A 26,095-nucleotide genomic window follows, 5' to 3' on the forward strand; every position below is an offset into this window, starting at 1 on the left:
GGTTTTTTTTTTCCTAAATGTAGTTATTCTGACTAATTATCTATATGCTACGCCGATCCCTCTCCCACTTGGACAGAGGCAATGGTGCTGTAAGAATTATGTTTCTAGACTTCTCTAGCGCCTTCAGCACCATTCAACATCTACTCCTTAGGGACAGGCTGACAGAGATGGGAGTAGATTAATACCTGGTGGCATGAATCGTGGACTATCTTACAGACAGACCTCAGTATGTGCGTCTCAGGAACTGCAGGTCTGACATTGTGGTCAGCAAGACAGGATCGCCACAGGGGACTGTACCTTCTCCGGTCCTGTTCAGCCTATATACACATCGGACTTCCAATACAACTCGAAGTCCTGCCACGTGCAAAAGTTCACTGACGACACTGCTATTGTGGGCTGCATCAGGAGTGGACAGGAGGAGGAGTATAGGAACCTAATCAAGAACTTTGTTAAATGGTGCGACTCAAACCACTTACACTTGAACACCAGCAAAACCAAGGAGCTGGTGGTGGATTTTAGGAGACCCAGGCCCCTCCTGGACCCCGTGATCATCAGAGGTGACTGTGTGAAGAGGGTACAGACCTATAAATACCTGGGAGTGCAGCTGGATGATAAATTGGACTGGCTTGACAATGCTGATGCTCTGTGCAAGAGAGGATAGAGCCGACTATACCTCCTTAGAAGACTGGCATCCTTCAACATCAGCAATAAGATGCTGCAGATGTTCTATCAGACGATTGTGGCGAGTGCCCTCCTTTATGTGGTGGTGTGCTGGGGAGGCAGCATAAAGAAGAAGGACGTCTCACGCCTGGACAAACTGGTGAGGAAGGCAGGCTCTATTGTAGGCATGGAGCTGGACAGTTTGACATCCGTGGAAGAGTGACGGGCGCGGAGCAGGCTTCTGTCAATCATGGAGAATCCACTGCATCCACTGAACAGTATCATCTCCAGACAGAGGAGCAGCTTCAGCGACAGACTGAGGAGATCGTTACTCCCCCACACTATGTGACTCTTCAATTCCACCCGGCGGGGCAAACGTTAAAATTATACAAAGTTATTGTCTGTTTTATCTGTATTTTTATCACTCTTTAATATTGTTTTTTTTTTCTCAGTATGCTGCTGCTGGAGTATGTGAATTTTCCCTTGGGATTAATAAAGTATCTACAAAAAAAAAATCAGTTCTGAGATTCTGTTCAGTATCTATGTATACCTGCACACTGGACTACTTGGACATTTTTTTAATTCCATTTTATCTCTTTATATTTTGTGTTACCCTTGTATGCTACATCATATTTTATCTTTTTATGTTTATAATTTTTTATTCTATACTGCCCTTTTATGTTGCATCAATATTACCAAGGCAAATTCTTAGTACACATTAATGTAACTGGCTAATAAAGCGAATTCTGATTCTGAATTAACCTGCAAAAAATATGTTTTTTCCAAGACAAAAGTTTGGGATAGGTTAGTTTTTTGAGTATCTTGCCACTGTTCTAGTGAGAGTTATTGGAGCTGTTAATAAATCCATTTATATGATAAAGAAGTTGTTTAGTTTCACAACTGTGGCTAACTTTGAAACAGTGAGATCAAAATAGAAACCACCCATGGATGGAGTACCAGTTTATCAAGAAGACACCGCCATGGTAATACAGTATATGCTTGGAGTTATGAGGTGATGCCAGTTAGCCTGGAAAGAATATATATGTTTGGACTGTAGCAAGAAAAGCAACTAGCTTCAAGACGGCCTGCCTCTCATTCTAGATTTAAACTTAATCCTTGAAGTCTGCTCTCTACATAAAAAGATTAGCTAAATTGTGCAATGTTTTCATGCAATGCTTATTTTTCTTCAAAACTGTACATCATACAGTATACTATACATCTATATAACATTTTTTTGTCTTCATTAGGAGAATTCAACAATGATACTGTTATGTTAATGCAGCCAATTTTTAACATGAATATGTCAAAAAAAAAAAACCCACATTATATACATGTACTCTGCTAAGAACAGTAGTGGTTCAGTTGTGTGTGTGTTAGCACTTGACAAGCATTGCATGTGGTGTAATGGTAGTGCAAGAAGACTGCGAGTTCGCATCCTGGGTCCTCCCTCTCTGAAATATTGTAAAAAGGTTTTTTTTTTCTTTTTCATTTAACAAAAAAAATTCCACTGTGCACCGATCGGGGGTTGGGCAGCCAGGGGGGCATACCCTTGTAAAATATAAATTGATTATACTCAACATTAGGCGTAGGGAGAAATGTTCATTATACAATTTTGAACAGTTAACTCGTGAAAAACTTATAAATAGTTTTAGTCTAATATTTGTTGATCAAAAAAGTAGATCTGTAGTTTAACAGGTCAATTTAAATTATTTCCAGTGCAGAAATTATTGTTCACTATATTTCATGAGCACCGAATTCTTAATGATTCTATCTGTGTATTTGAGCAGTATTACTTCTTAATCAAATCATTTACACCTTTTATATCATTTGATATTTTAGTTTTCATTCTGATTCTTTATCTTTTGTAGGAATATTTACTGGCTGGAGCTGATATCATTGAAACAAACACTTTCAGCAGTACTAGTGTGGCACAAGCTGATTATGGGCTTGAATTTTTGGTAAGGAATATGAATTTCTTTAATATTCACACTACTTTCTACTTATGCAGTGTTTTACCCATACTGACAGCACTTATCAAGATCAAGATTTGTAACAGTTGTTTACATACTACTCTTTTCTTTTTCCCTCCATTGTAGCTCACATAGGCTGAGTAGTCCTAGTAGTACTGTCACATGCACAGACTTGCTTGTCTGAACAAAGAGACTTGGGTAGGTTCACACAGTGGGTGGAAAGTTGTTGCTTTAGGTCCATTGTTAATGCCCATAATATTCTTTGACCTGCTTAGTCAAATTTGGGGATAACTGGAGGGAGGAGCCTATCCTAGCAGCAATGAACACAAGGTGCAAAGTAACCCTGAATGGGGTGCCACTTCATTGTTCATCCTTTTTATGCACACACCCTTAGTCACTCCCAAAAGAGCCAGTTTACCTATCATGCATTTCATTGGTATGTGGTTGGAATACCACAGTACTTCAGGAAATCCCATATAGACAGACAGCGGAACAATGTACAGAATCCACACAGACAGTAATTGGGCACGGGATTTCAATCCAGAATACTGGATCTATGAGAAACGAGTACCTTCTCGTTGCTTTCCCCAATTTTAAGGTGGTCTTGCTGTCCCCAATATTAACGTGTTCTTGCTGTTTCCATCTAAGTGGCCCAGTAGATAATTGTCTAGATTTCAAATTGAATTTTATGGCAGACTTAAGTACGCCCACTTTATCCCACTTTGTAACTCTGAACATGTTATTTATAGTGCATGAGTGACAAGTCTCTGTTTGCATCATTAGTACTTGTTCTGTACATATAAAGAGCTTTACGGTGTTGGTCCCCAGTTGGTGGCTTAAGGAGGTTGGTTTCCCTTTTCATATAAAATTGGTGTACAGTAATCCCTCCTCGATCATGGGGGTTGCGTTCCAGACCCCCCCGCGATAGGTAAAAATCCACGAAATAGAAACCATATGTTTGCATGGTTATTTTTATATATTTTAAGCCCTTATAAACTCTCCCACACTGTTTATAAATATTTCCCGCACAGTTATCTATACTAATAAAAGGCAAAGCCCTCACTCACTCACTCACTCACTCACTCACTCACTCACTCACTCACTGACTCATCACTAATTCTCCAACTTCCCGTGTGGGTGGAAGGCTGAAATTTGGCAGGTTCATTCCTTACAGCTTCCTTACAAAAGTTGGGCAGGTTTTATATCGAAATTCTACGCGTAATGGTCATAACTGGAAGCAGTTTTTCTCCATTTACTGTAATGGAGATGAGCTTCAACGCCGGGGGGAGTTTCGTGTGACATCATCACGCCTCCCACGTAATCACGCAGTACATAGAAAACCAGGAAGACCTAAAAAAAGTGCTGAAGAAAACATGCATTATATAATTGAGAAGGCAGCGAAACAATAAGAAGCGGCGAAAGTGACATATACAACCATATTCATGAGTTCTGCTACTTCGGAAACAAAGCACGATGTAAACCTACACTTTAAATTAAGTTCATAGACAGGCTGCCGCTGGCGTTTGTAATTTAGTGCCTGCCCATATAAGGCCGTCCGTCAGCGGCAATCCAATAGCAAACTCCACTAAATATTCACGGGTTAAGGACTGTGCTTATGCAGAGGAAGATGAGATGGTCAGGGTGGTGTTTGGTACAAACTCAGCGAAACTGCGAGAGAAAGTTTTAAGTGCCAGGACTAAGGTAACATTAAATACAGCCATGGACATAGCACGAGATGGCACCAGCACAGCTGGGAAACTTCGATGCATGTACACCGAGCGGCTCACGTGAACTGACGCAGTGCACAGATAAAAGCAACAGTTCCAAAGAGCTGAACAAAACCGAATTACACAATTGAAAAGGCAGCAAAAATATGAAGCGCTGATACATACAAGCATATTCATAAATCCAAAACAAAGCACACGTTGGAAAAAGTCAATGTCCCGCTAAAGGAAGACAGTGTAAAAAAAACCGTGCATGCAGTGTGTCAGGTCTCAGATAAAGAAGAAGACGAGCTGTTTATTGATGCAGTAAGAAACGAATCGATGAATGAAACCTGTCATCTTTACAACGATTGACAAACACGGAATGTAACTTGAACACAACACATCCTACAAATACGAACCTGATTGAAAGAAATAATGATAATCAAATCCTTGATGACAGCAACACTCAGTAACACTCACAAAACAAATACTGTATATTGACAGTCATGTTACGTTATTTTTAAAATGTTCCCTTTTCTTTTTCATAGCTTTTTAACACACTACTTCTCCGCTGCGATACGCGGGTATATATATATATATATGTATATATATAACCCGATCTACATACTCGAATAATGGATACTTTATTCGCCATCAATGATTGTTTTGGTAAAGCCATACTCAGTGTATTCATTAGATGAACGGTAAAAAAGTAAGAGCGAGGGAAGGATGACTTATTGAGGCATGCAGGCTGTAGTCTTGGCGTCAACTCTATCTGAATTGCGCGATCACATTTGAAAAATATATCTTTTCAAGTTCTATTTAGTCCATATGTGTCAAACTCAAGGGCGGGCCACATCCGCCCCGTGTAATTATATCCGCCCGAGATCATTTTATATACTGTATTATTGTTATTAAAGCCGGGTATATGAAGCGCTGGTAACACAATAAACTACAGATCCCATAATGCAGCGCTTCAGCTGCCTTGCCAACACTTACCGAGTTAATCAAGTTATTGCGAAGCTAGCTCACACGATGCTGAAGAGAAAAGCTCATTCTGAAAATAGAGCCTTTAAAAACCGATGGGAGGCTGAGTATATGTTTACTGAACCCGTGTGTCTCATTTGTGGAGCTAATGTGGCTGTAATTACAGAATTTAATCTAAGACGGCACTATGAGACAAAACATCAGGTTAACCTGAATGCAATGCAGAAGATACAGAAAGCAGCATAATTAAATAAGAATCTGACACTTCAGCGGACGTTTTAACCCGTGCACAATCACAAAGTGATTTCAAGTGAAGCTGCTTTTATGGGAGACACAAATGCACCAGTGCACCTTGCCCCTTTCCCTGTTGCCAAGTAATGTTAAACCAAGTCGTCACTACGGTGTTCCCAAATCGCACTTTGCTGATAAACTGAGCGCACTGAGTTTGCACGGCGCTTTGGTGACTTTGAAGAACAAAAAGTCCGTCTACATGCGGCTCGAACCTTGTGCATGTTTGGTAGCACATATCTGTGTGAGAAGCTCTTCTCAGTGATAAAGACTAACAAAACAGCACACAGGAGTCGCCTCACTGATGAGCACCTGCAATCCATCCTGAGAATCTCCACAACACAGAACCTCACAGCAAACAGAAACGAACCTGTGGCCAAAAAAAGATGCCAGGCGTCCAGCTCTAAAATGACATATGAGCAAAGACAACTGAATGATTTGATTTGTTATTGCTGAAAGGAACACATTTTATTTATATTTCTAGGTTTTGTTATGCAGCATGTTCATATTTGAATTTGTATCATTTTGACAGGATATATTTTTATGGAGAGCAAAATCTTTTGGGATATTTAAAATCTAAGTTTATTTTTTATATAAAATTACATAAGAGTAAAGAAATGTGAATGTTTGTTCTTTTAACGTTTACTTTATTTCTAACTTGTATAATTTAGACAGGATAAATTTTTATGGAGAGCAAAATATTATAAGTTGTTTAAGGTTTGAGTTGATTTATTCACGAATAATATTCCTGTCTGTTTTTACCATTCCTACCAAAGATATTTCTGTCGACTAAATAAAAATTCCTTCTATTTAAAATTTAAATAGAACTTGAACAAATACGATAGTTCATAATATCCACGCAGACTTGCACGTAAGAGCGGAGTTATCCGTTTTAACAAGCAGCGTATTGCACTGATACGAAATAGCTGTGTGTGTATATATGTAGATATGTATGTATATGTATATATATGTTTATATATGTGTGTGTGTGTATATGTATGTGTATATATGTAGATATATATGTATATATATGTGTATATGTATAGATATGTATATATATATGTTTATGTGTGTTTGTGTAAATATATATATATATATATATTTGACAACAACACTCATCACTCACAACAGTGACAAAACAATTACATTGACAATCATGTTACGTTATTTTCAAAATGTTTCCTTTTCTTTTTCATTGCTTCTTTAACACACTACTTCTCGCCTGGCGGGTATTTTGCTAGTCTATACTAATAAAAGGCAAAGCCCTCACTGACTGACTGACTGACTCACTGACTGACTGACTCACTGACTCATCACTAATTCTCCAACTTCCCGTGTAGGTAGAAGGCTGAAATTTGGCAGGCTAATTCCTTACAGCTTCCTTACAAAAGTTGGGCAGGTTTCATTTCAAATTCTACGCATAATGGTCATAACTAGAAGCTATTTTTCTCCATTTACTGTAATGGAGTTGAGCTCGAAAGCTGTGGGGGGGGCGGAGTTTCATGTGACATCATCACGCCTCTCACGTAATCGCGCATTACATAGAAAACCAGGAAGAGCTACAAAAAGCGCTGAAGAAAACATGCATTATATAATTAAGAAGGCAGCGAAACAATTAGAAGCGAGCGAGTGACATATAAAACCATATTCAGTGGCTCACGTGAACTGACGCAGTGTGCAGACAAAAAGCAACAGTTTCAAAGAGTGCTGAACAAAAACCGAATTACACTGCTACGCTCAAATAGACAAACCGCACGCCGTGGCGCAATAGTGGAGGCTTCGCCTCTAGCGCTGACTTCTGAGGTTCGATTCCCGAGAGGGGATGCACTAAGTATGTACGCGCGTTTCTCGATTCATTTTAGCCTCGCATCCCCTTGGTTTGAGACGTATGAAAAAATATGCGGTTAACGCAGAAAGACAGATCACCAATTGAAGCTTTATGAATAATGGATACTTTATTCGCGATCAATGATTGTTTTGGTAAAGCCATACTCAGTGTATTCATTAGATGAACGGTAAAAAAGTAAGAGCGGGGGGAGGGTAACTTATTGAGGCACACAGGCAAAACCACAACAGCACGCAAGCTCGATGTACTGTAGTGCGCGTCAACTCGATCTGAATTGCACGATCACATTTGAAAAAATATTTCTTTTCAAGTTCTATTTAGTCCATATGTGTCAAACTCAAGGCCCACGGGCCACATCCAGCCCGGCGTGTAATTATATCTGGCCCGCGAGATCATTTTATATACTGTATTATTGTTATTAATGGCCCGGGGATATGAAGCGCTGGTAACACGATAAACTACAGATCCCATAATGCAGCGCTTCAGCTGCCTTGCCGAACACTTACTGCTTTAATCAAGTCTAGCTTATGATGCTGCAAGTTATTGTGAAGCTAGCCCACACGATGCCGAAGAGAAAAGGTGATTCTGAACATAGAGCCTTTAAAAACCGATGGGAGGCTGAGTATATGTTTACTGACATTGCCGGTAAACCCGTGTGTCTCATTTGTGGCTGTAATTACAGAATTTAATCTAAGACGGCACTATGAGACAAAACATCAAGATAACCTGAAAGACCTGAATGCAATGCACAAGATACAGAAAGCAGAAGAGTTAAAGAAGAATCTGACACTTCAGCAGACGTTTTTACCCGTGCAAAATCAAAAGTGATTTCAAGTGAAGCTACTTTTATGGGAGACACAAATGCACCAGTGCAACTTGCCCGACTTTCCCTTTTGCCAAGTAATCTTGAACCTAATCAGCAAATCGCTGTTCCCAAATACGCACTTTGCTGATAAACTGAGCGCACTGCGCACTGAGTTCGCACGGCGCTTTGGTGACTTTGAAGAACAAAAAAAGAATTTTGAGTTGTTTCGCAACCCATTTGCCGTCGATGTGGAAACTGCACCTGTGCAGATTCAGATGGAGGTGATTGAGCTGCAGTGTAATGGCACACTGGAGGCAAAGTACGATACTGCACGGCCCGCACAGTTTATTCACTCCATTCCCGCAGAAATGCTCCAGCTCGGTCTACATGCGGCTTGAACCTTGTGCAAGTTTGGTAGCACATATCTGTGTGAGAAGCTCTTCTCAGTCATGAAGACTAACAAAACAGCACACAGGAGTCGCCTCACTGATGAGCACCTGCAGTCCATCCTGAGAATCTCCACAACACAGAACCTCACACTAAACATAAACGAACTTGTTGCCAAAAAAAGATGCCACGCGTCCAAATCTGATAAAATGACATAAGAGCAAAGACAACTGAATGATTTGATTTGTTATTGCTGAAAAGAACAAATTTTATTTATATTTCCAGGTTTTGTTATGCACCATGTTCATATTTGAATTTGTATAATTTTGACAGGATATATTTTTATGGAGAGCAAAATCTTTTGGGATATTTAAAATTGAAGTTTATTTTTTATATAAAATTACATAAGAGTAAAGAAATTTGAATGTTTGTTCTTTTAACATTTACTTTATTTCTAACTTGTATAATTTAGACAGGATATATTTTTATGGAGAGCAAAATATTAATTATAAAGTTTGAGTTGATTTATTCCGGAATAATATTCTGTCGACTAAATAAAAATTCCATCTATTTAAAATTTAAACAGAACTTGAACAGAAATGATAGTTCATAATATCCATGCAGACTTGCATGTAAGAGCGGGAGTCATCCGTTTTAACAAGCAGCGTATTGCACTGATACGAAATAGCCTGCCCATTTAATTATTTAGGAATGGATAAATAAATTAAGATTTTGTACAAATAATGTTTTTCATATTTCTTCCTTCATGGATTCTGGCACCCCCAGCAACAGTTGCTCGCACCCCAAAGACTGTATATATGTGTATGTGTGTGTATATGTATATATATATATATATATATATATATATATATATATATATATATATATATATGTGTGTGTATATATATATATATATATATATATATACAGTATATGTATATATATGTGTATATATATGTATATATATATGTATATGTATATATATATATGTGACAGCAACACTCATCACTCACAACAGTGACAAAACAATTACATTGACAATCATGTTACGTTATTTTCAAAATGTTTCCTTTTCTTTTCATTACTTCTTTAACACACTACTTCTCCGCTGCGAAGCGCGGGTATTTTGCTAGTACAGCATAAACCCTTTGTATTCTGTTAGATATTAAGTAAGATTAATTGAAATTATGTATGTAAACACACTGTTTATATACAGTAAAACCTAAATATTATTTTAAAGATATCGAGCGTCTCCGATATTACATATGTTAGAGCCATTACGATAGGCCACCAGCAATAAATACGTATAATGCAAGAAAAATTGTATACAGTAAATGTGTGTACAGTGACACTAAACGTATGTACATGTACTAAGTACTGTAAGTAGAAAATTAATTATGGTTACTCACCAAAAATGACACGATGACTTGTCCGATAACGATGAGTTTAGTTTTACTACACAACAAAGGAGAGCGTTACAGCTCTTCTAAAGGAGCCTCTTCAGGCGACTGTGTAGCTCCGCCGTTGTTCTTCTTCAATCCAAATCCCTAAAGCAAATTCCATCCAGACTACCGCCTTATTACGTCCACTTACAACTCATTTTGCACCCTGGTTTAAAGGACACTGCGGCGTAGATCTTATATTCCTTTCCTACTTTTTAAATAAAAAAAATCATAGCCTCATTGATGCCGTAATGGCGTCCTACAGCGGTGTAGCTTTTCCCTTCCTTCAACATATCCAAAACGTTTACCTTTCGCAATCGTAACATCTTCCGTTGGCGCTTGGGCATGGCCCCTGAAGCAGTAGCAGGAGCAGATCGTTTTGGATCCGTAACGAAGGGCTTGACTATGCACAAAAATAAACACAAAAGAGCACAAAAGTTAACTCTTTACACAGCGAAACACTTTGATGCTGAATGAACGAGATGAGACTTCCTGGTTAACGCAGCGGAATTGAATTCCGCGCTCCGTCACTGAGCCATTCAGCACACAGGAACTTAACTGTGTGCTCTGATTGGGTAGCTTCTCAGCCATCCACCAATAGCGTCCCTTGTATGAAATCAACTGGGCAAACCAACTGAGGAAGCATGTACAGGAAGTAAAAAGACCCATTGTCCGCAGAACATGCGAAGCAGCGAAAAATCCGCGTTATATATTTAGATATGCTTACATATAAAATCCGCGATAGAGTGAAGCCACGAAAGTCGAAGCGCGATATAGCGAGGGATTACTGTAGACTAGTTTTCATTTTACCTTTCTTATATCCTTTTTCCCTCATTATTATTGTTCATTTATTATCATACTCTTTATGTATTGAGAAACTATTGTATATACAATATTTGTGATTCTTTCTGCATATATAATATGGTGTTTTTGTGTTCAGCAGTGCGTGTGTGTGTGTCTTTTTATTTGTGATATATTGTATACTATTTTATGTTTTTATTGGTACTATTTTTAAGTGTTTACTGTGATCTGTGCTTTTAAGTAGAAGTGTGCTGAATGAAAATAAACCAAGTTAAAATGAATATAGTGAAAATAGAGATCCCTAAAGAATTTTATTTTTTTATCAGTACTGCTTCTTTGTTTTAGGCATATCGCTTAAATAAGGAGTCTGCAGAAGTAGCTAGAAAGGCAGCAGATGATGTGTCAGCTGAAACAGGTTAGTCTTTATACTGTATCTCTATAACCCTCTGCCATGATAATAAAACAAAATGGGTCTTTAAATTGTATCCTAACAATAATAATTTGCTTCTATTCAAAATTTGTTTTAACCATTTTGTGAAATATAATTTGACCCTTTGAAAATTTTCCTATGTAAGAGTTAATTGGGAGGAGAAATTAACTGCATTTTGACTTACTGCAAGTTGCATTCCATGTAGAAAGAGTCTCTCTCTCTCTTTTCCTCTCTGCTGGTGTGGAATTTTATGTAGAGTATCTGAGCCTCCAATTTGTGATTGTTTCTTTATATGAGTGTTCTGTTTTCAACAATCTTTTGCTTCTGAGAGAAAGTGATCTTGTCTTTTTTTTTACCTGAAAAAATGTGCCTAGAATATTTCATAGTATAGTAATAGAAGACGTTTTGTAGAATATAAAGGTGCTTGGAACATTATTTCTGTAGATTTTTAGAACCATGATGTGAACAGTGCTATTGTGGAAAGTCTTAATTACACAGGAATCAAAGTTGTTGTTTTTATTTCTTTGTTGTTTTATTTTTATTTAGGTTTTTATATAAAAATGATCTGAATCATGTTTGGATGCTTGAATACGAAAACACATTCCTTTACACTTCTATGTCAATGCTCTACGCTTTTAAACCTAGTCTTATGTCTGTTCCCATGTTGGGTTCATCTTTTGAACCCTGCTGTTACTGAGGCATTCTTAGACCTTTTTTTTGCTTTTAACTAGTTCTTGAAAGCTGCCATTCTTTCCCTCTATTTTAAACAAATTGGTGAATAAGCCGCTTATAGTTAAACTTGATACCAGCTCTTAATTATAGTCGAGAATACCATAGAGGTGGGATGGTGTTGCAGTTCAGTAAAGGGAAACTTTACCACCTTCTTTACATGATAAATAATCTTTAACACCGTACAGCTCAGTGTTCTGAAATCCTTCATTAAAAGAAACCAATTTTTGTCCTATGTAGGGTGTGTTTATTTGGCAAAGCAAAAGATTTGTTCTGAAACCCTGTTACAAGTTTTACATAAACAGAATACTGTACTCTCTTTTTTTGGAAACTGCAATCCTTTCTTTAATGTACATATTTCCAATGAAGATTATACCACAGGCCAGAACCATAACTGCTCTTTTTATTGTTTGCAGGCATTAAACGGTATGTTGCAGGAGCCATTGGTCCCACTAACAAGACTTTGTCCGTTTCTCCATCTGTTGAAAGACCAGATTTCCGAAATATTAGTAAGAAGAATATTTTTTTTTTATATTTGTACTTTTAAAGAGAGAGTTATTATTCATCTTTTTATTTAAATTTTTATTTATTGTTTAAAGTACAGCTTGTTTTAATGTGTATACTGTATGTCTTGCATTGCATATTAAGGTAAAGCTGTTTTATAGTTTTTCTGTTGACTTGTGTAGAAATATAGGTATGTATAATATAAAAGTGCACCGTAAGTATGTTTAAAATAATCATGTACGATATGTGCTTTTCTGTTGAAGAGGAATCTCCTTTCTTTTCTTGTCTGAGTGACTTTACAGATTTCTTATAGAATAAGGCACCCTTTTTTTGACTGGAGCAATTAGTGCTCTTTATTATCCATAAGAGTTTTGGGAACCCAGTAAATACAGGACATTGATGGCAGCATCACAAGCACGAGTGGTACCTCCTGGCACGCCTCTGTGCCAATGGCATGTCTAGTTGCATTAACTAAATGTTTGTTGAACATTTGCATGCTGTGCCTGTGTCCTCGTGGGCATCCTCCCACAGTCCAGATGCATTCAGGTTATGTGGACTGGCAATGCTAAATTGGCCTGTTTGTGTGTCCATCCTACTGTGAACTTGTGCCCTATCCAGGTATTGTTCCTCCCTTGCCCCTGTGCTTGCTGGGATACGATGCAACTTCCCCACGACCATGCTTAGGAAAAAGCCTGTTTGAAAGATGGACAGATGGATTGATGGATAGATTATTGTTTGTTCCATATCTGCCTTGCTGTGAGATACCCAGACATAAAAGTTTTTTGTTTAAAAAAACACAAAAAAACAAGAGGTTAGGACCTTTATTATCAGAGGAGATGTCACTAGTTAATTGAATGCTTCATCCTTAAGTGGTCTTTTTTTTATCTGTTAATTACCCAAGTGTTGTTTGTAGCAATGGCTAAGAATGACTATTTTTATTTAGAGCAGAGACAGCGAAGTTCCTGATGCAATAGTTTGCCAATGTTACATGATTAGCATGTTAAATATCCAGTTGTATGTTCACAATATCCCAAACACATATTTTTGTTAAAATAATAGCTGGGGACAGTGTTGAAACTAGAATGAACTTTTAAATTGAATGCCTGCCATACCCATCATTGTTGGTCATTAAGTCATATTCCAGTATTTCTAGATTTTTTTCCAGTGACATTTTGTGAAACTACACTGTTGAATTATTGTTCTACTTTTTGAAGCACCAATACACTAATTACACCTGATAATGTTTTCACATTATTAATTGTTCAATTATATAATGCTGATATGACATTAAGCAGAATGGTACCTAGTAACTGAGTTATTGTTGAGCAGGACTCCTGATCAATGAAAGATGGGGGAGGTTGATCTTCAGTTTAAAATGTTGTTCTTCTTTGAACATGCTGCCCTGCAAGAGAGGATTTTTTTCAGAAGTGCTTTATTTAAGAATATTTTAGCTAAAATACATGTGTTAAGTATGATGATACACAGCCCAAACGTCAACATAGTTAATGTAACTTATACTCAAAAGTATATACAGTATGTGGCCTTCTTCACTTCAGCAGAGTCCCTATAAAAGAGAATACTGGGTACTACAATGAACAGAATTCATATAAATCCTAGGAACAATTCAGGTGTAGTATTCTCGGGATCTGATAGGATGCAGTTTGGAGGTGATCTTTAACCCTGGAAATGACTCATTAAAAGAAACATTTATCACGAATATTTAAGAATTTTTGGGAAAAACAAAACAAAAAAACTGGACAAGCTGCTTTCTGTAATAGAAAAGGATTCTGTCATCTAGTTAGGTAGAACTACATGGCAGATAAGTTTGTTTATATTTTTCTTTCCCTTTGTTGCTCTGCCTGAGTTCTAAAAAGATTTTTTGCTTTTTGCAGCTTGTGATATTAAAGTCGACTGTTTAATCAATGGGGTGGGAGTAGTCCTTCAAAAAGAGTTGCAGAATTGTTTTGGTTTCATTTATACTTTACAATATGAAGCAGCTGTTTTAAGATTTTTGTTTTTATTGACAGCTTTTGATGAACTTGCCGATGCATACACCGAACAAATTAGAGGTCTGTTAGATGGAGGTGTGGATATACTGCTGGTAGAAACCATTTTTGATACTGCTAATGCCAAGGTATGATTTTTGTTTAGTGTTTGATTTTTGCACTGTGCAATATTTTTTATTTAGTATTTGATGGTCTTTAAATCAACAGAAAGGTGTAGCTGATAGGGCTGTCAATAATGTGCAGCTAGTGGCTCAAATAATCAAGGGTTTGTACTAAGAAATTTCAGACTTTCTTCATGTTCTGTCTCAAAGGTGAGTAAAAGAATTACATGGTTGCCTGATGTCGAGAATTTATAAAGTTGTATCTTGCAAATTATAGACATAATAGCTATATTGCAAACTTTTATGAAGTGTGAAGTTGTCAAATCTGCAGCAGCTATTTGTAGTGGTCATTATATTTTATTGTGTGTGCACATTTAAATTTAATGTTTCAAAGTGTTTGAAGGTTTTGACATTTTTTAAGCTTGAATATAAAAAATCCAAAAATTGTTATTTATGTTTAATGCATTGGTGTTAGGAAGGATCTATACTTACAGTCTAATTGTTACACAGTTACCAAGATGGTACCCATAATAATAATTTTAGGAATGACAGCAGAGAACATGCTCATGTTGAGGTTTATGATATGGATTTCTAAAGATGTATTGGTTCAGTAATTAAACATGGAATTTTATTTGTGAAGGAAAGTGGGTATAAGTGTAGACTACAAGGAAGTTTCTAGAAAGCAATTATTTATGGCAGATACAGTAAGCAGGAAGGCAAGCATGTATCGTTTTATCTAGCAATGACATAAAAGACATAAAGATTATAAACATTGTAGCTGTTACATTTGATATGCTGCACTGCAGTAAAAATAAAAATATACCCTAGGGGACCTTAAAAGAAACATTTTTGTTTACCTGAAGAGCCGAGATGAACACGAATAGACCACCGTGTGCAATAAAGCAATAGTTCTTTATGCTTTTTTAGGAAATTGTTTTTCACGTTATGCCTCCAGTTTGCAACGTGCTGTTAAAGAAATATATATCTTCTTCCAGTAGCTGTGGCTTTTAGCAAAGAAAGTGTTGCATTAGTGAATCAGTTGGTTACTTTTATTACTAGCAGCACTTATTTTTTAGATTTGCTTTAAAGTGGTTGATTTATTGTTTACAGTAGATCTGCTGAGTGTTCCATAGCACTTCTGGTACAGTATTCTTGAAAATTATTAGATAAAAATTGAACTCATTGGCAGAAATGTGCAACACCATGTTCGGAGATAAAAAACATGACACACTTGTAGCAAAATGTCTTTGTAACCGTGAAGCATTGTGGAGGGAACATTACTATTTGGGGTTGGTTTGCTGCCTCAGAGCCCGAAAACCTTGCTATCATAGCATGCATTAGTCACAGCGCAATTCCTAGATATGTTCCAAGTATTTGTGGGAGGCAAAGCAAATAAAAAAATTAATAAATGCCTTTACTCAACTGGAAGAATCCTAACACACCTCCTTTAAGTCAGTGGGTAACTGATGTTATATGCTGTTTGAAATTGGAAAAAATCTAATTCTCACTTAGAGGATCTGTTTAAAACTTTTTAAAAACTTGGCAGGATCTAATCAATAACATTTTAGAATAAGCATTTTTATTGGGGAGAAAGTCTCCTTTCTCTCTTTACTACTCTCAAAAGTTTTACATTGGCTCTTGGTCTTTCTCTCTTTTTTGTGGGTGGGGGTTGAATTGAATTTATTTCTGTTACGTTTGACTTGATTGTATGGAATATTACATGTTTTTAATAAATTCAATAAAAGATAAAAAAATACACATCAGTCAGAGTTTAGGACCATTCTTAGTTTTATATAAATTTATGCCAGTCTATATCTGACACCCAGAATCAAAATTGATTGTCCAATGTACATAATGGATTCTTTCATCTTTAAAAGATTTAAGAAGAATCAATTCTGAGGGACTTAATGTAATCCAGAGCCATTTGTGAGCTGCTGCCTTTCCTTCAGCAGATGGAAAGAGAGTCCACGCTTTACAGGCTAATCATACAGATCTAACATCTTCATGGCCAATGTTAATTCTTCAGAGTCTGAACATTAGAAAAACCAGGGAATTGTGCTGTGTGTTCTAGCTCCCTTGATAATAAATTTGATGTTTTTAATTTCCCTAAACTTGTAATAAAAGTACGGTCCTAAATGAAAAACGAAGTATTTCTCTATTGATGTTCATTTATGAGAAATGTCCCTTCATTTAATTTTGCAAGCCTTCTTTCATATAAGCATTTGTGGGAAAAACAACAAGACTTTATTACTAAAAATAAAAAAAAAATACACATTGAATATGTAATAAGAAGAGAAAAGGTAAATGCAGGTAATAAAAAAAAAAAAAGTAGATAAAAGTGTATCAAGAATTTAGTTTGAAACAAACAAGAATCGGAACTGATTTAGAAAGTATGTTTTTAATAAGGAAGATTTCAATTATTGAAGTTTTTTTCTAAATATGAAATGAAAAGGTTTTACTTTAAGTTCATTTTTAGTGTAGAAGACCTGTTGAGCAGTTGCTAATTCTCAGTTCAGATGATATTTATTAAAAAAAAAAAGTCTATGTCTGTTTTTTTTTTTTTGTTAATTCCAGGCTGCCCTCTACGCAATTGACAAGCTATTTGAAAGTCAGTACGAAGCACACCCTGTTTTTGTAAGGAAAATTCATATTTGTTGGCCTTATAAATATACTGTATATTCATGCACTTTTTATGTTTCATGTTTTTTATTGTCCTTCTTTTTCCCCTAGATATCAGGTACAATAGTTGATAAAAGTGGACGAACTCTATCTGGACAGACAGGGGAGGCTTTTGTCATTAGTGTGTCTCATGCAAATCCGTTATGGTAAGGGATGGCCAAATGTTTTTAGTTACCACATGAAAAATCTTTTATTGTTTATGGTGAAAACACATTGAAGAGTGAAATTATTGGTGTTTTATTTCTTTGACTATTCATGTAGGAAAAATATGTTGAGGAAGAAGTTTGACGATATGTGAGAAAATTTGGTGTCTTTGTTTGGTAAAAATTCACTCCTCACTTTTCCAATAGCTGAATGACATTTTCTGCTTCCCAGTGGCAGGCTAAAAAACTGTGCTGTGGTCAAGTAGATGGGTTGTGTGTCTGTTTATGGATAGAGGCTTTAATGTTTACTTAAAGGATAACAAAAAAAAAAAAAATCAAAATCATGACCTAGAAATCAAATGACTAACTGTTGACTTGTGGATTGGGTCTGTTGCCTGATTTGAGTAACAACCAATATGTAAGTTTGTTTTGAATTATTAACCCAATCAAAAATAAAATCAATTGATATACAATATGTGTAATTCCAGTGGTGCAGTCCATGTTTGGGGGTGAAAGGGGAATTTAAATGGTAATTGCCTAGCACACAGAGGATCTGAATAGAAACGAGAAAAACCATACTTTTTACAAAGCCAGAAACAAGAATCAGAATTATAAACCGGAAAGTAAGTCAGAAAAACGAGGATGAAAATACAGAGAAGCATGCTGCAGGGGACTTCTGGGAAGTTGCCCTGACAAGTCACAAAATGATGATCTCCCCCTGCGCTTTGCTAATATTCAAAATGGCACCGCAATAAGATGCTAAAAATTACAACTCAGGAACCAATAAATGCCCTAATCAAATTCCTTGACCTCAGAAACTTCAGAATAGCCAGCAAAAATGCCAGATGAAACTGTACAAAAATAATTAAAGAACATCAATCACAATAATTATAATTAGATTAATGCAGGATTACTTACAATAAGGAGAACATTTGCTAATGGTGTTTCTTGAAAACTTTGTTTTATTCTCTTTTTTTTTTTCTTTCTAACCCATGATGTTTGTATTTGTTTGGTGGGCAATTAATTTTTTCTGCATTAAATCGAACAAAAATATTGTATTGGGAGTAAGAATATGTAAAAAGAATATTATATACTAATATAGTGGAGTAGCATAGAGTTTTTATTTCTTTAGTCTTGCAGCTTCACCCTTCATACAGAATGAAAAATAAATGAAAAAAAGGAAACCTGTTTAGACATTTGAGCCAGAAGAGAACTCTCTGATCCAAGTGTACCTGAGGGAGTTTTTTATTAGCATTATTTCAAAAAAAGCCCACAAAGTATTGTTCTGGCACGAGATTATCAATTACAGTGAACAACTACGTGAGATCAGGATTAATTTTGTTTACATTGTAGCTAATCTTATTTTGGTGTACAGTATTGTTTGTACGGTCTATGCTATACATTATGTGCCTAGTTCCTTATTAAAAACAGGCACACTGGTAATTAATGAAAGGCCACAGTGCTCTCACAGTCATATTTAAAGGGACAGAATATTTACAGGTATGCTTTATGAAGATATGTCAGTATCTTCATAAAGCATACCTGTAAACACCTGAAATTAACCTGGATTTTATATTTCTAAAGAAGACTGATTAGGAGGCTCATTTTAACATTGTTGCATAGAGCATGTAATGTAACTTCTACTTTATGGCTTTTTCAAATGTTGTATGATAAGATAAGCAAATATGGTACTAAAGGAAGAATACATTTAGCTTGATTTTAATGCAACTTTCACTCCCATGTACAAATAGTTGAAGGAAGCTTGTTGGATGCCTGTGGTTAGCTGACTTTGTATTATTGGGGTCCATCTTCAAGTGGGTACAGGCATTTTTCTAGACACAGACAGAAAGGGTTGTCATTAATCCATCAGTAGGTGAGATTCAAATTCAATATAGCTATTTAAGTTGTTTTATACTCTTTAGACTATTTGTTAAAAAGGTAATCCATAGAACATAAAAAAGTACAACAGCTTTCTTTAACCTTCATTAACCTTAAGAACATGTTTTTAGTTGACCAAAACTACACATATCAGTAAACAAATGAACAACTCCTGCAATCTTAAGCTTATTCATTAACGTTATGCTCCTTTTATTAATCTTACACCGTATAACCTGTAACTTCTCCGACAGTAAAGGGATCTTGGGAAATTCCATGGTTTCTAAGCTCATCTGTTCAGAAACTGCCTCCTTAAGAAAAAAGAACATCAATTTCCAGTAATTTTCAGTGCAGAAGCATAGTAGCCTTTTGTCACGGGACATGAACAACAAGAAGAGCATTTGTTTCTGTAGCACATTTTCATACAAATGATGTAGCTCAAAGTGTTTTACAAGATGATGAAAGAAAAGTTTATAAAAAATAGAAATATAAAAATAAGGTTAGGCAATACTAAATAACAAAGAATAATATAAGGTCTGATGGACAAGAGGACAGCAAAAGCAAAAATGGAAAAAAAAACAAAAAAAAAACATGTGAAACAGTGCTGAATGTGGTCTGTAGCTTATCACAGGACTTACCTGTATGTACAACTGTACTCAATCCTTTCTTTGGCTTATTTATAATCCCCATGAAATCTAGCGTGCAGACCTCTGGTAAGAATCCCAGAGGCAATGAAGATGCTCACATAAAATTTATGTTCATTAGGTTTTATTTACTGTATGTAGTATGAAACGCTTGTATGGTGCTGGTCACATTTAAATATAGTAAAGCACAATACATAAACAACCTATACAGTACAGTAATAGTGTTTGAAAAAAACATTTGCATCAAATATTTTTTCTGCCTGACATAAACATTTTCAGAAACTCAGTGGGGTGCTGTAAAACCAAGAAGACACTGTGTTCTAATGTGGCTAGAGCTGACATTTGTAGCCTCAAATTATACATACAGTGCTTTCAGAATTTAAACACCATAGAAATTGTTATCTTTTAACATATACTGTATAAGCATGTGGGCATCTTATTCTCATTTGACTTGTGTGATGTTTGAGTAATTTCCTGCATGTATAGCCCACTTCAAATCTCACCCCAGTATTTTAATATGATTTAAAATTAGGCTTTAACTTGGCTATTTCACACCTCTCCATCCTTTCATTTCTTCCATCAGTTTAACAAAAGATTGATTGCAGTATTTTGCATTTTCTTGTGTTGTTCCATTTTCAGTTCAGCTTTAGACTTTTGATTAATGCCTCATATTCAGCAAAAGTAAGATGTGTTATATTATTGAATTCATAGTTGTCTTAGTGACATCAGGCTACACAGGGTTCCAAAAAGCAAATTAGGCCTAACTGTAATACAGTAGCCATCATTGTGTTTTGACCAGTAGCAAGGAAGCAGGAAGAGATGTTGGGGTACCATCCCAGTAACCCCATTTAATTATAATCAACAAATAAAATATAAAACCAAAATGGGTGCTTAATGCACAACAGAAAAGATATTGATTCAAATTATCCAACAGCACTTTCAACGCTTGATTCCCCCTTGGCTTTGCAACTTTGGTTCTGGTCTGCAATCAGACTTCACCTTCCTGGGTCACACCTTATATAAATTAGAGTGACCTTTCTTGCTCTGGATGTCACGGCCAGCCAGAAGTGCTCCCAGTGGGCATCTTCTCTGGGCTGTGGAAAAAGGCAAGGATATTATTAGCAACAGCGCCCTCTCTTGTCCCAGAGAGGTTGTGCTTACCTCACTCAGCCTTGTTATGGGACCCAAGCCTTCATGCATTACAGTGTATAGTTGGTATTAATAATATTGAAGTCCAAGAAATTTGGTAAATGTTTTCTCTAAAGAATTGGCAACGTGTAAAAGTGTACATGGAAATTTGAGCTTCATGTCAAATTACAGCAACTCAAAATTGGCAGATTTAATTTTCATTTTATTTTTGATGTATTCTGGTGAGCATTGGAATTTCACATTGCACAGTGTCTCTAGAATGTCTGATAGCATGACTAAAAGGCTCTGCATTTTATTCTATGATTTATGCATATGTAGGTAGCTGGAGCTCAGATGTTGGGAGGTGGGTTTTTAAATAAGCAGCAGGCATTCTTCTGTTTGCTGCTAAGATGCCTTTCTCTTTTTCCCATTTTTGCCCTTTTGCTGTGTGCTCTCGCTCACTCTGTATGCTTCCTTGTCCCACTCAGTCCGTGCTATAGCAGACCGACACAAAATGGGTTATAAAGCAATTGGCTGCTTGTTTTGTTTATTAGCCATTTCAATTCAGTGTGGGTAAAGGGATAAAGTAAAAGAGGAGTTTGAATGGTGGACAGTAGTGCTGGGCTTGATGACCAAAATTCTATGTTACAGTATTTTTCAAAATTATACCAGTTTCACGGTATTGGACGCCATTTTTTTCCCCATGCATGAGTGGATGTTAACCACATTTCCACTGCAATTACTGGCTAAGAATAACCTTTTCCACTGTCATGAGAATTGTACATTGTACAAAAAAACATTTTAATGTGCACACTAGTAATACAGGTTTGCTTGGCCCCAAAAAGTGATAGTTTTCAAGGGTGTGGCACTAATGAAGAGAAGGAATCACATTGCATGACAGATGCAGTCAAAATATAGTGCCTTTTTATTGGATAATATTTGCAACAACTTTACCATCATTAAACTGCATAATTTAAAAACTAATAAATAACAATAAAATAAATAATAGTGCAACTTCCAGTAATAATACTATTACTTCCAAGAGGTGCATTACACAGTATTCACCAAATAAAAATAAAATAAAATAAAACAATTGCAACTTGGTGATGACATCTTTACCAACTGAACCATCATTAAGGCAAACTGCATTAATATGGACCTTGCTTCAAGCTAAGCCATATACATAAATAATAAAACTGCAACTTGCATTAGCAAAATACCCGCGCTTTGCAGCAGAGAAGTACACTGTGTGCACAATTATTAGGCAAGTGAGTATTTTGACCATATCATCTTTTTTAATGCGTATATTCCAACTCCAAGCTGTATTAACTTGAATGCTTATTGGATTTAAGCACGTCAGGTGATGTGTATTTGTGTAATGAGGGAGGGTGTGGCCTAAGGAGATCAACACCCTATATCAAGGTGTGCAGAATTATTAGGCAGCTAGTTTTCCTCAGGCAAAATGGGCCAAAAAAGATATTTAACTGACTCTGAAAAGTCAAAAATTGTAAAAAGTCTTTCAGAGGGATGCAGCACTTTTGGAATTGCTAAGATATTGGTGTGTGATCACAGAACCATCAAACATTTTGTTGCAAATAGTCAACAGGGTCGCAAGAAACGTGTTGAGAACAAAAGACGCAAATTAGCTGCCAAAGATTTGAGAAGAATCAAACGTGAAGCTACCAGGAACCCATTATCCTCCAGTACTTTCATATTCCAGTATGCATGCATACATATCTATATATATACACATACACACTCATATATATATCTCTATATATCTATATTATATCTATCAATCTCTCTCTCTCTCTATATATATATATATATATATATATATATACACACACACACACAAACCGATTCCAAAAAAGTTGGGACACTATACAAATCGTGAATAAAAACTGAATGCAATGATGTGGAGGTGCCAACTTCTAGTATTTTATTCAGAATATAACATAAATCACGGAACAATAGTTTAAACTGAGAAAATGTATCATTTTAAGGGAAAAATATGTTGATTCAGAATTTCATGGTGTCAACAAATCCCAAAAAAGTTGGGACAAGGCCATTTTCACCACTGCGTGGCATCTCCCCTTCTTCTTACAACACTCAACAGACGTCTGGGGACCGAGGAGACCAGTTTCTCAAGTTTATTATTTCATTATTGTCTAATACAGGCCTCTAACTGTTCAATCGTCTTGGGCCTTCTTTGTCGCACCTTCCTCTTTATGATGCGCCAAATGTTCTCTATAGGTGAAAGGTCTGGACTGCAGACTGGCCATTTTAATACCCGGATCCATCTCCTACGCAGCCATGATGTTGTGATTGATGCAGAATGTGGTCTGGCATTATCTTGTTGAAAAATGCAGGGTCTTCCCTGAAAGAGATGACGTCTGGATGGGAGCATATGTTGTTCTAGAACCTGAATATATTTTTCTGCATCGATGGTGCCTTTCCAGAAATGCAAGCTGCCCATGCCACATGCACTCATGCAACCCCATACCATCAGAGATGCAGGCTTCTGAACTGAGCGTTGATAACAACTTGGGTTGTCCTTGTCCTCTTTGGTCCGGATGACATGGCGTCCCAGATTTCCAAAAAGAACTTCGAATCGTAACTCGTCTGACCACAGAACAGTCTTTCATTTTGCCACACTCCATTTTAAATGATCCCTGGCCCAGTGAAAACGCCTGAGCTTGTGGATCTTGCTTAGAAATGGCTTCTTCTTTGCACTGTAGAGTTTCAGCTGGCAACGGCGGGTGGCACGGTGGATTGTATTCACTGACAATGGTTTCTGGAAGTATTCCTGAGCCCATTCTGTGATTTCCTTTACAGTAGCATTCCTGGTTGTGGTGCAGTGTCGTTTAAGGGCCCAGAGATCACGGGCATCCAGTATGGTTTTACGGCCTTGACCCTTATGCACAGAGATTGTTCCAGATTCTCTGAATCTTCGGATGATGTTATGCACAGTTGATGATGATAGATGCAAAGTCTTTGCAATTTTTCGCTGGGTAACACCTTTCTGATATTGCTCCACTATCTTTCTGCGCAAAATTGTGGGAATTGGTGATCCTCTACCCATCTTGGCTTCTGAGAGTCACTGCCACTCTGAGAAGCTCTTCTTACACCCAATCATGTTGCCAATTGACCTAATTAGTGTTATTTGGTCTTCCAGCTCTTTGTTATGCTCAAATTTACTTTTTCCAGCCTCTTATTGCTACTTGTCCCAACTTTTTTGTGATTTGTTGACACCGTGAAATTTTGAATCAACATATTTTTCCTTTAAAATGATACATTTACTCGGATTAAACGTTTGATCTGTCATCTGCGTTCTATTACAAATAAAATATTGACATTTGCCATCTCCACATCATTGCATTCAGTTTTTATTCACAATTTGTTTAGTGTCCCAACTTTTTTGGAATCCGGTTTGTGTGTGTGTGTGTGTGTATGTATATATATATATATATAAAATATTTTTTTTTTTCCATACTTATTCACAAACCAAGGGGGTGCGAGGGTAAAATGAATCGGGAAGCGCTGAGAGATATATAGATATATATAGATATATATATATATATATATATATATATATATATATATATATATATATATATATTTTACTGTCAAATAATGCAAACAGTACGTGGCACGTGTTTCGCCCTAATTCTGGGCTCATCAGGCATACACACTCACTGCACCCCCTCTCGGGAATCGAACCTCGGACGTCCGCGGTAGAGGCAAAGCCTCTTGTGTTGCGCCACGGCGTGTGGTTTGTTTATTTGACAGTATGTATATTGGGGTGTAATGCTAATGTTCAGCTAATGCTGAAAGGCAAACCCGCCCAATGGTATTTCTGGCATAAGTTTGAATTCGCTTTAGGGCTTAAAATGTCCGCTCGACAGAAGCAGTGTACACAGGAATGCTCACCGCCAAATATACCAATGTGAACAGCTGCCCCATGCTCTCATTCAGATTTTTCTGATGAAGGAAGTCAAGGAGATCAGTGGGAGATTCTCCTGCAAAATCATCCATGGCATACATTACAGTCAGTTCTGTTTTTAGCCGAGAAAGATCAAAAAGCGCTCCGTGGCTCTTGTGTTAAACTGGAGAAGGCTGCATGCGTGAAATTTTTCTTGAATTTTTTAAACTTTTGGGGCTCGATTAGCGTGACAAACATCAGGTTTTCATGGTCTTGAAATCTGGTCTGTGTCTGGCAAATAATATTGTCCAGAATCCTGCCATGGAGTTGGCCGTAGTGCACGCGACGCTCTTTTGCTCTGAGCGTTTGCGGTGCATTCAGTGGCCTCGTAGAGTTCCTCATATCGGCTTCTATCCAATCAATTGGTCTGAATACAGTGACGTTGCCGTATGCCTGCTAGAGGGATCTACTGGCACCAACTCAAAATATGATTGGTTAAAGCAACAGGTTAATCGACATTTATTCTGTGTTAGAGTGCCTCCACAACAGATTGTGAAAGCCTCTCTGCCTGGCAACAAATGATGGCTGAAATGTGATTGGTTAAATGCTTTAATACGAAACTGTGCCTCCCACGGCTATCGAGCTGCAGTCTATTACAGTATATGAACGAAAATATGTTCCAGTTATGACCATTACGCGTAGAATTTCGAAATGAAACCTGCCCAACTTTTAAGTAAACTAAGGAATGAGCCAAAATTTCAGCCTTCTACCTACACGGGAAGTTGGTGAATTAGTGATGAGTCAGTGAGTGAGTGAGTGATTCAGTGACGGCTTTGCCTTTTATTGGTATAGATTTGTGGTATAGCCCTGCGGAATCATATTAGGGCTACGGTGAAGGAAAAAAAAAATACGGACACAGTGAAGAAAAAAAAACAACTTGATGTCGAGATTAAACTCGACATTTACACTTTATTCTTGTAGTTTATTTTGTCATTAAAGTAGAATGTCGTAAACTAAACTTCATCCTAAAATCAATGTT

General features: G+C 36.8%; 1 protein-coding gene across 3 annotated transcripts in view; it reads left to right on the forward strand.

Moving 5' to 3' along the window:
* Positions 1-26,095, forward strand: part of mtr (5-methyltetrahydrofolate-homocysteine methyltransferase) — an 89,667-nt gene that overhangs the window by 4,576 nt on the left and 58,996 nt on the right. For all 3 annotated transcript variants that reach the window (XM_039737769.1, XM_039737771.1, XM_039737770.1), the window contains exons 3-8: positions 2,529-2,618; positions 11,238-11,307; positions 12,468-12,560; positions 14,583-14,689; positions 17,237-17,296; positions 17,393-17,487. In XM_039737769.1, the coding sequence (XP_039593703.1) occupies positions 2,529-2,618; positions 11,238-11,307; positions 12,468-12,560; positions 14,583-14,689; positions 17,237-17,296; positions 17,393-17,487 (515 nt within the window). The remainder of the gene's footprint in view (positions 1-2,528; positions 2,619-11,237; positions 11,308-12,467; positions 12,561-14,582; positions 14,690-17,236; positions 17,297-17,392; positions 17,488-26,095) is intronic.

Source organism: Polypterus senegalus, chromosome 16 (genome assembly GCF_016835505.1).
Source record: "Polypterus senegalus isolate Bchr_013 chromosome 16, ASM1683550v1, whole genome shotgun sequence".
Lineage (NCBI taxonomy): Eukaryota > Metazoa > Chordata > Cladistia > Polypteriformes > Polypteridae > Polypterus > Polypterus senegalus.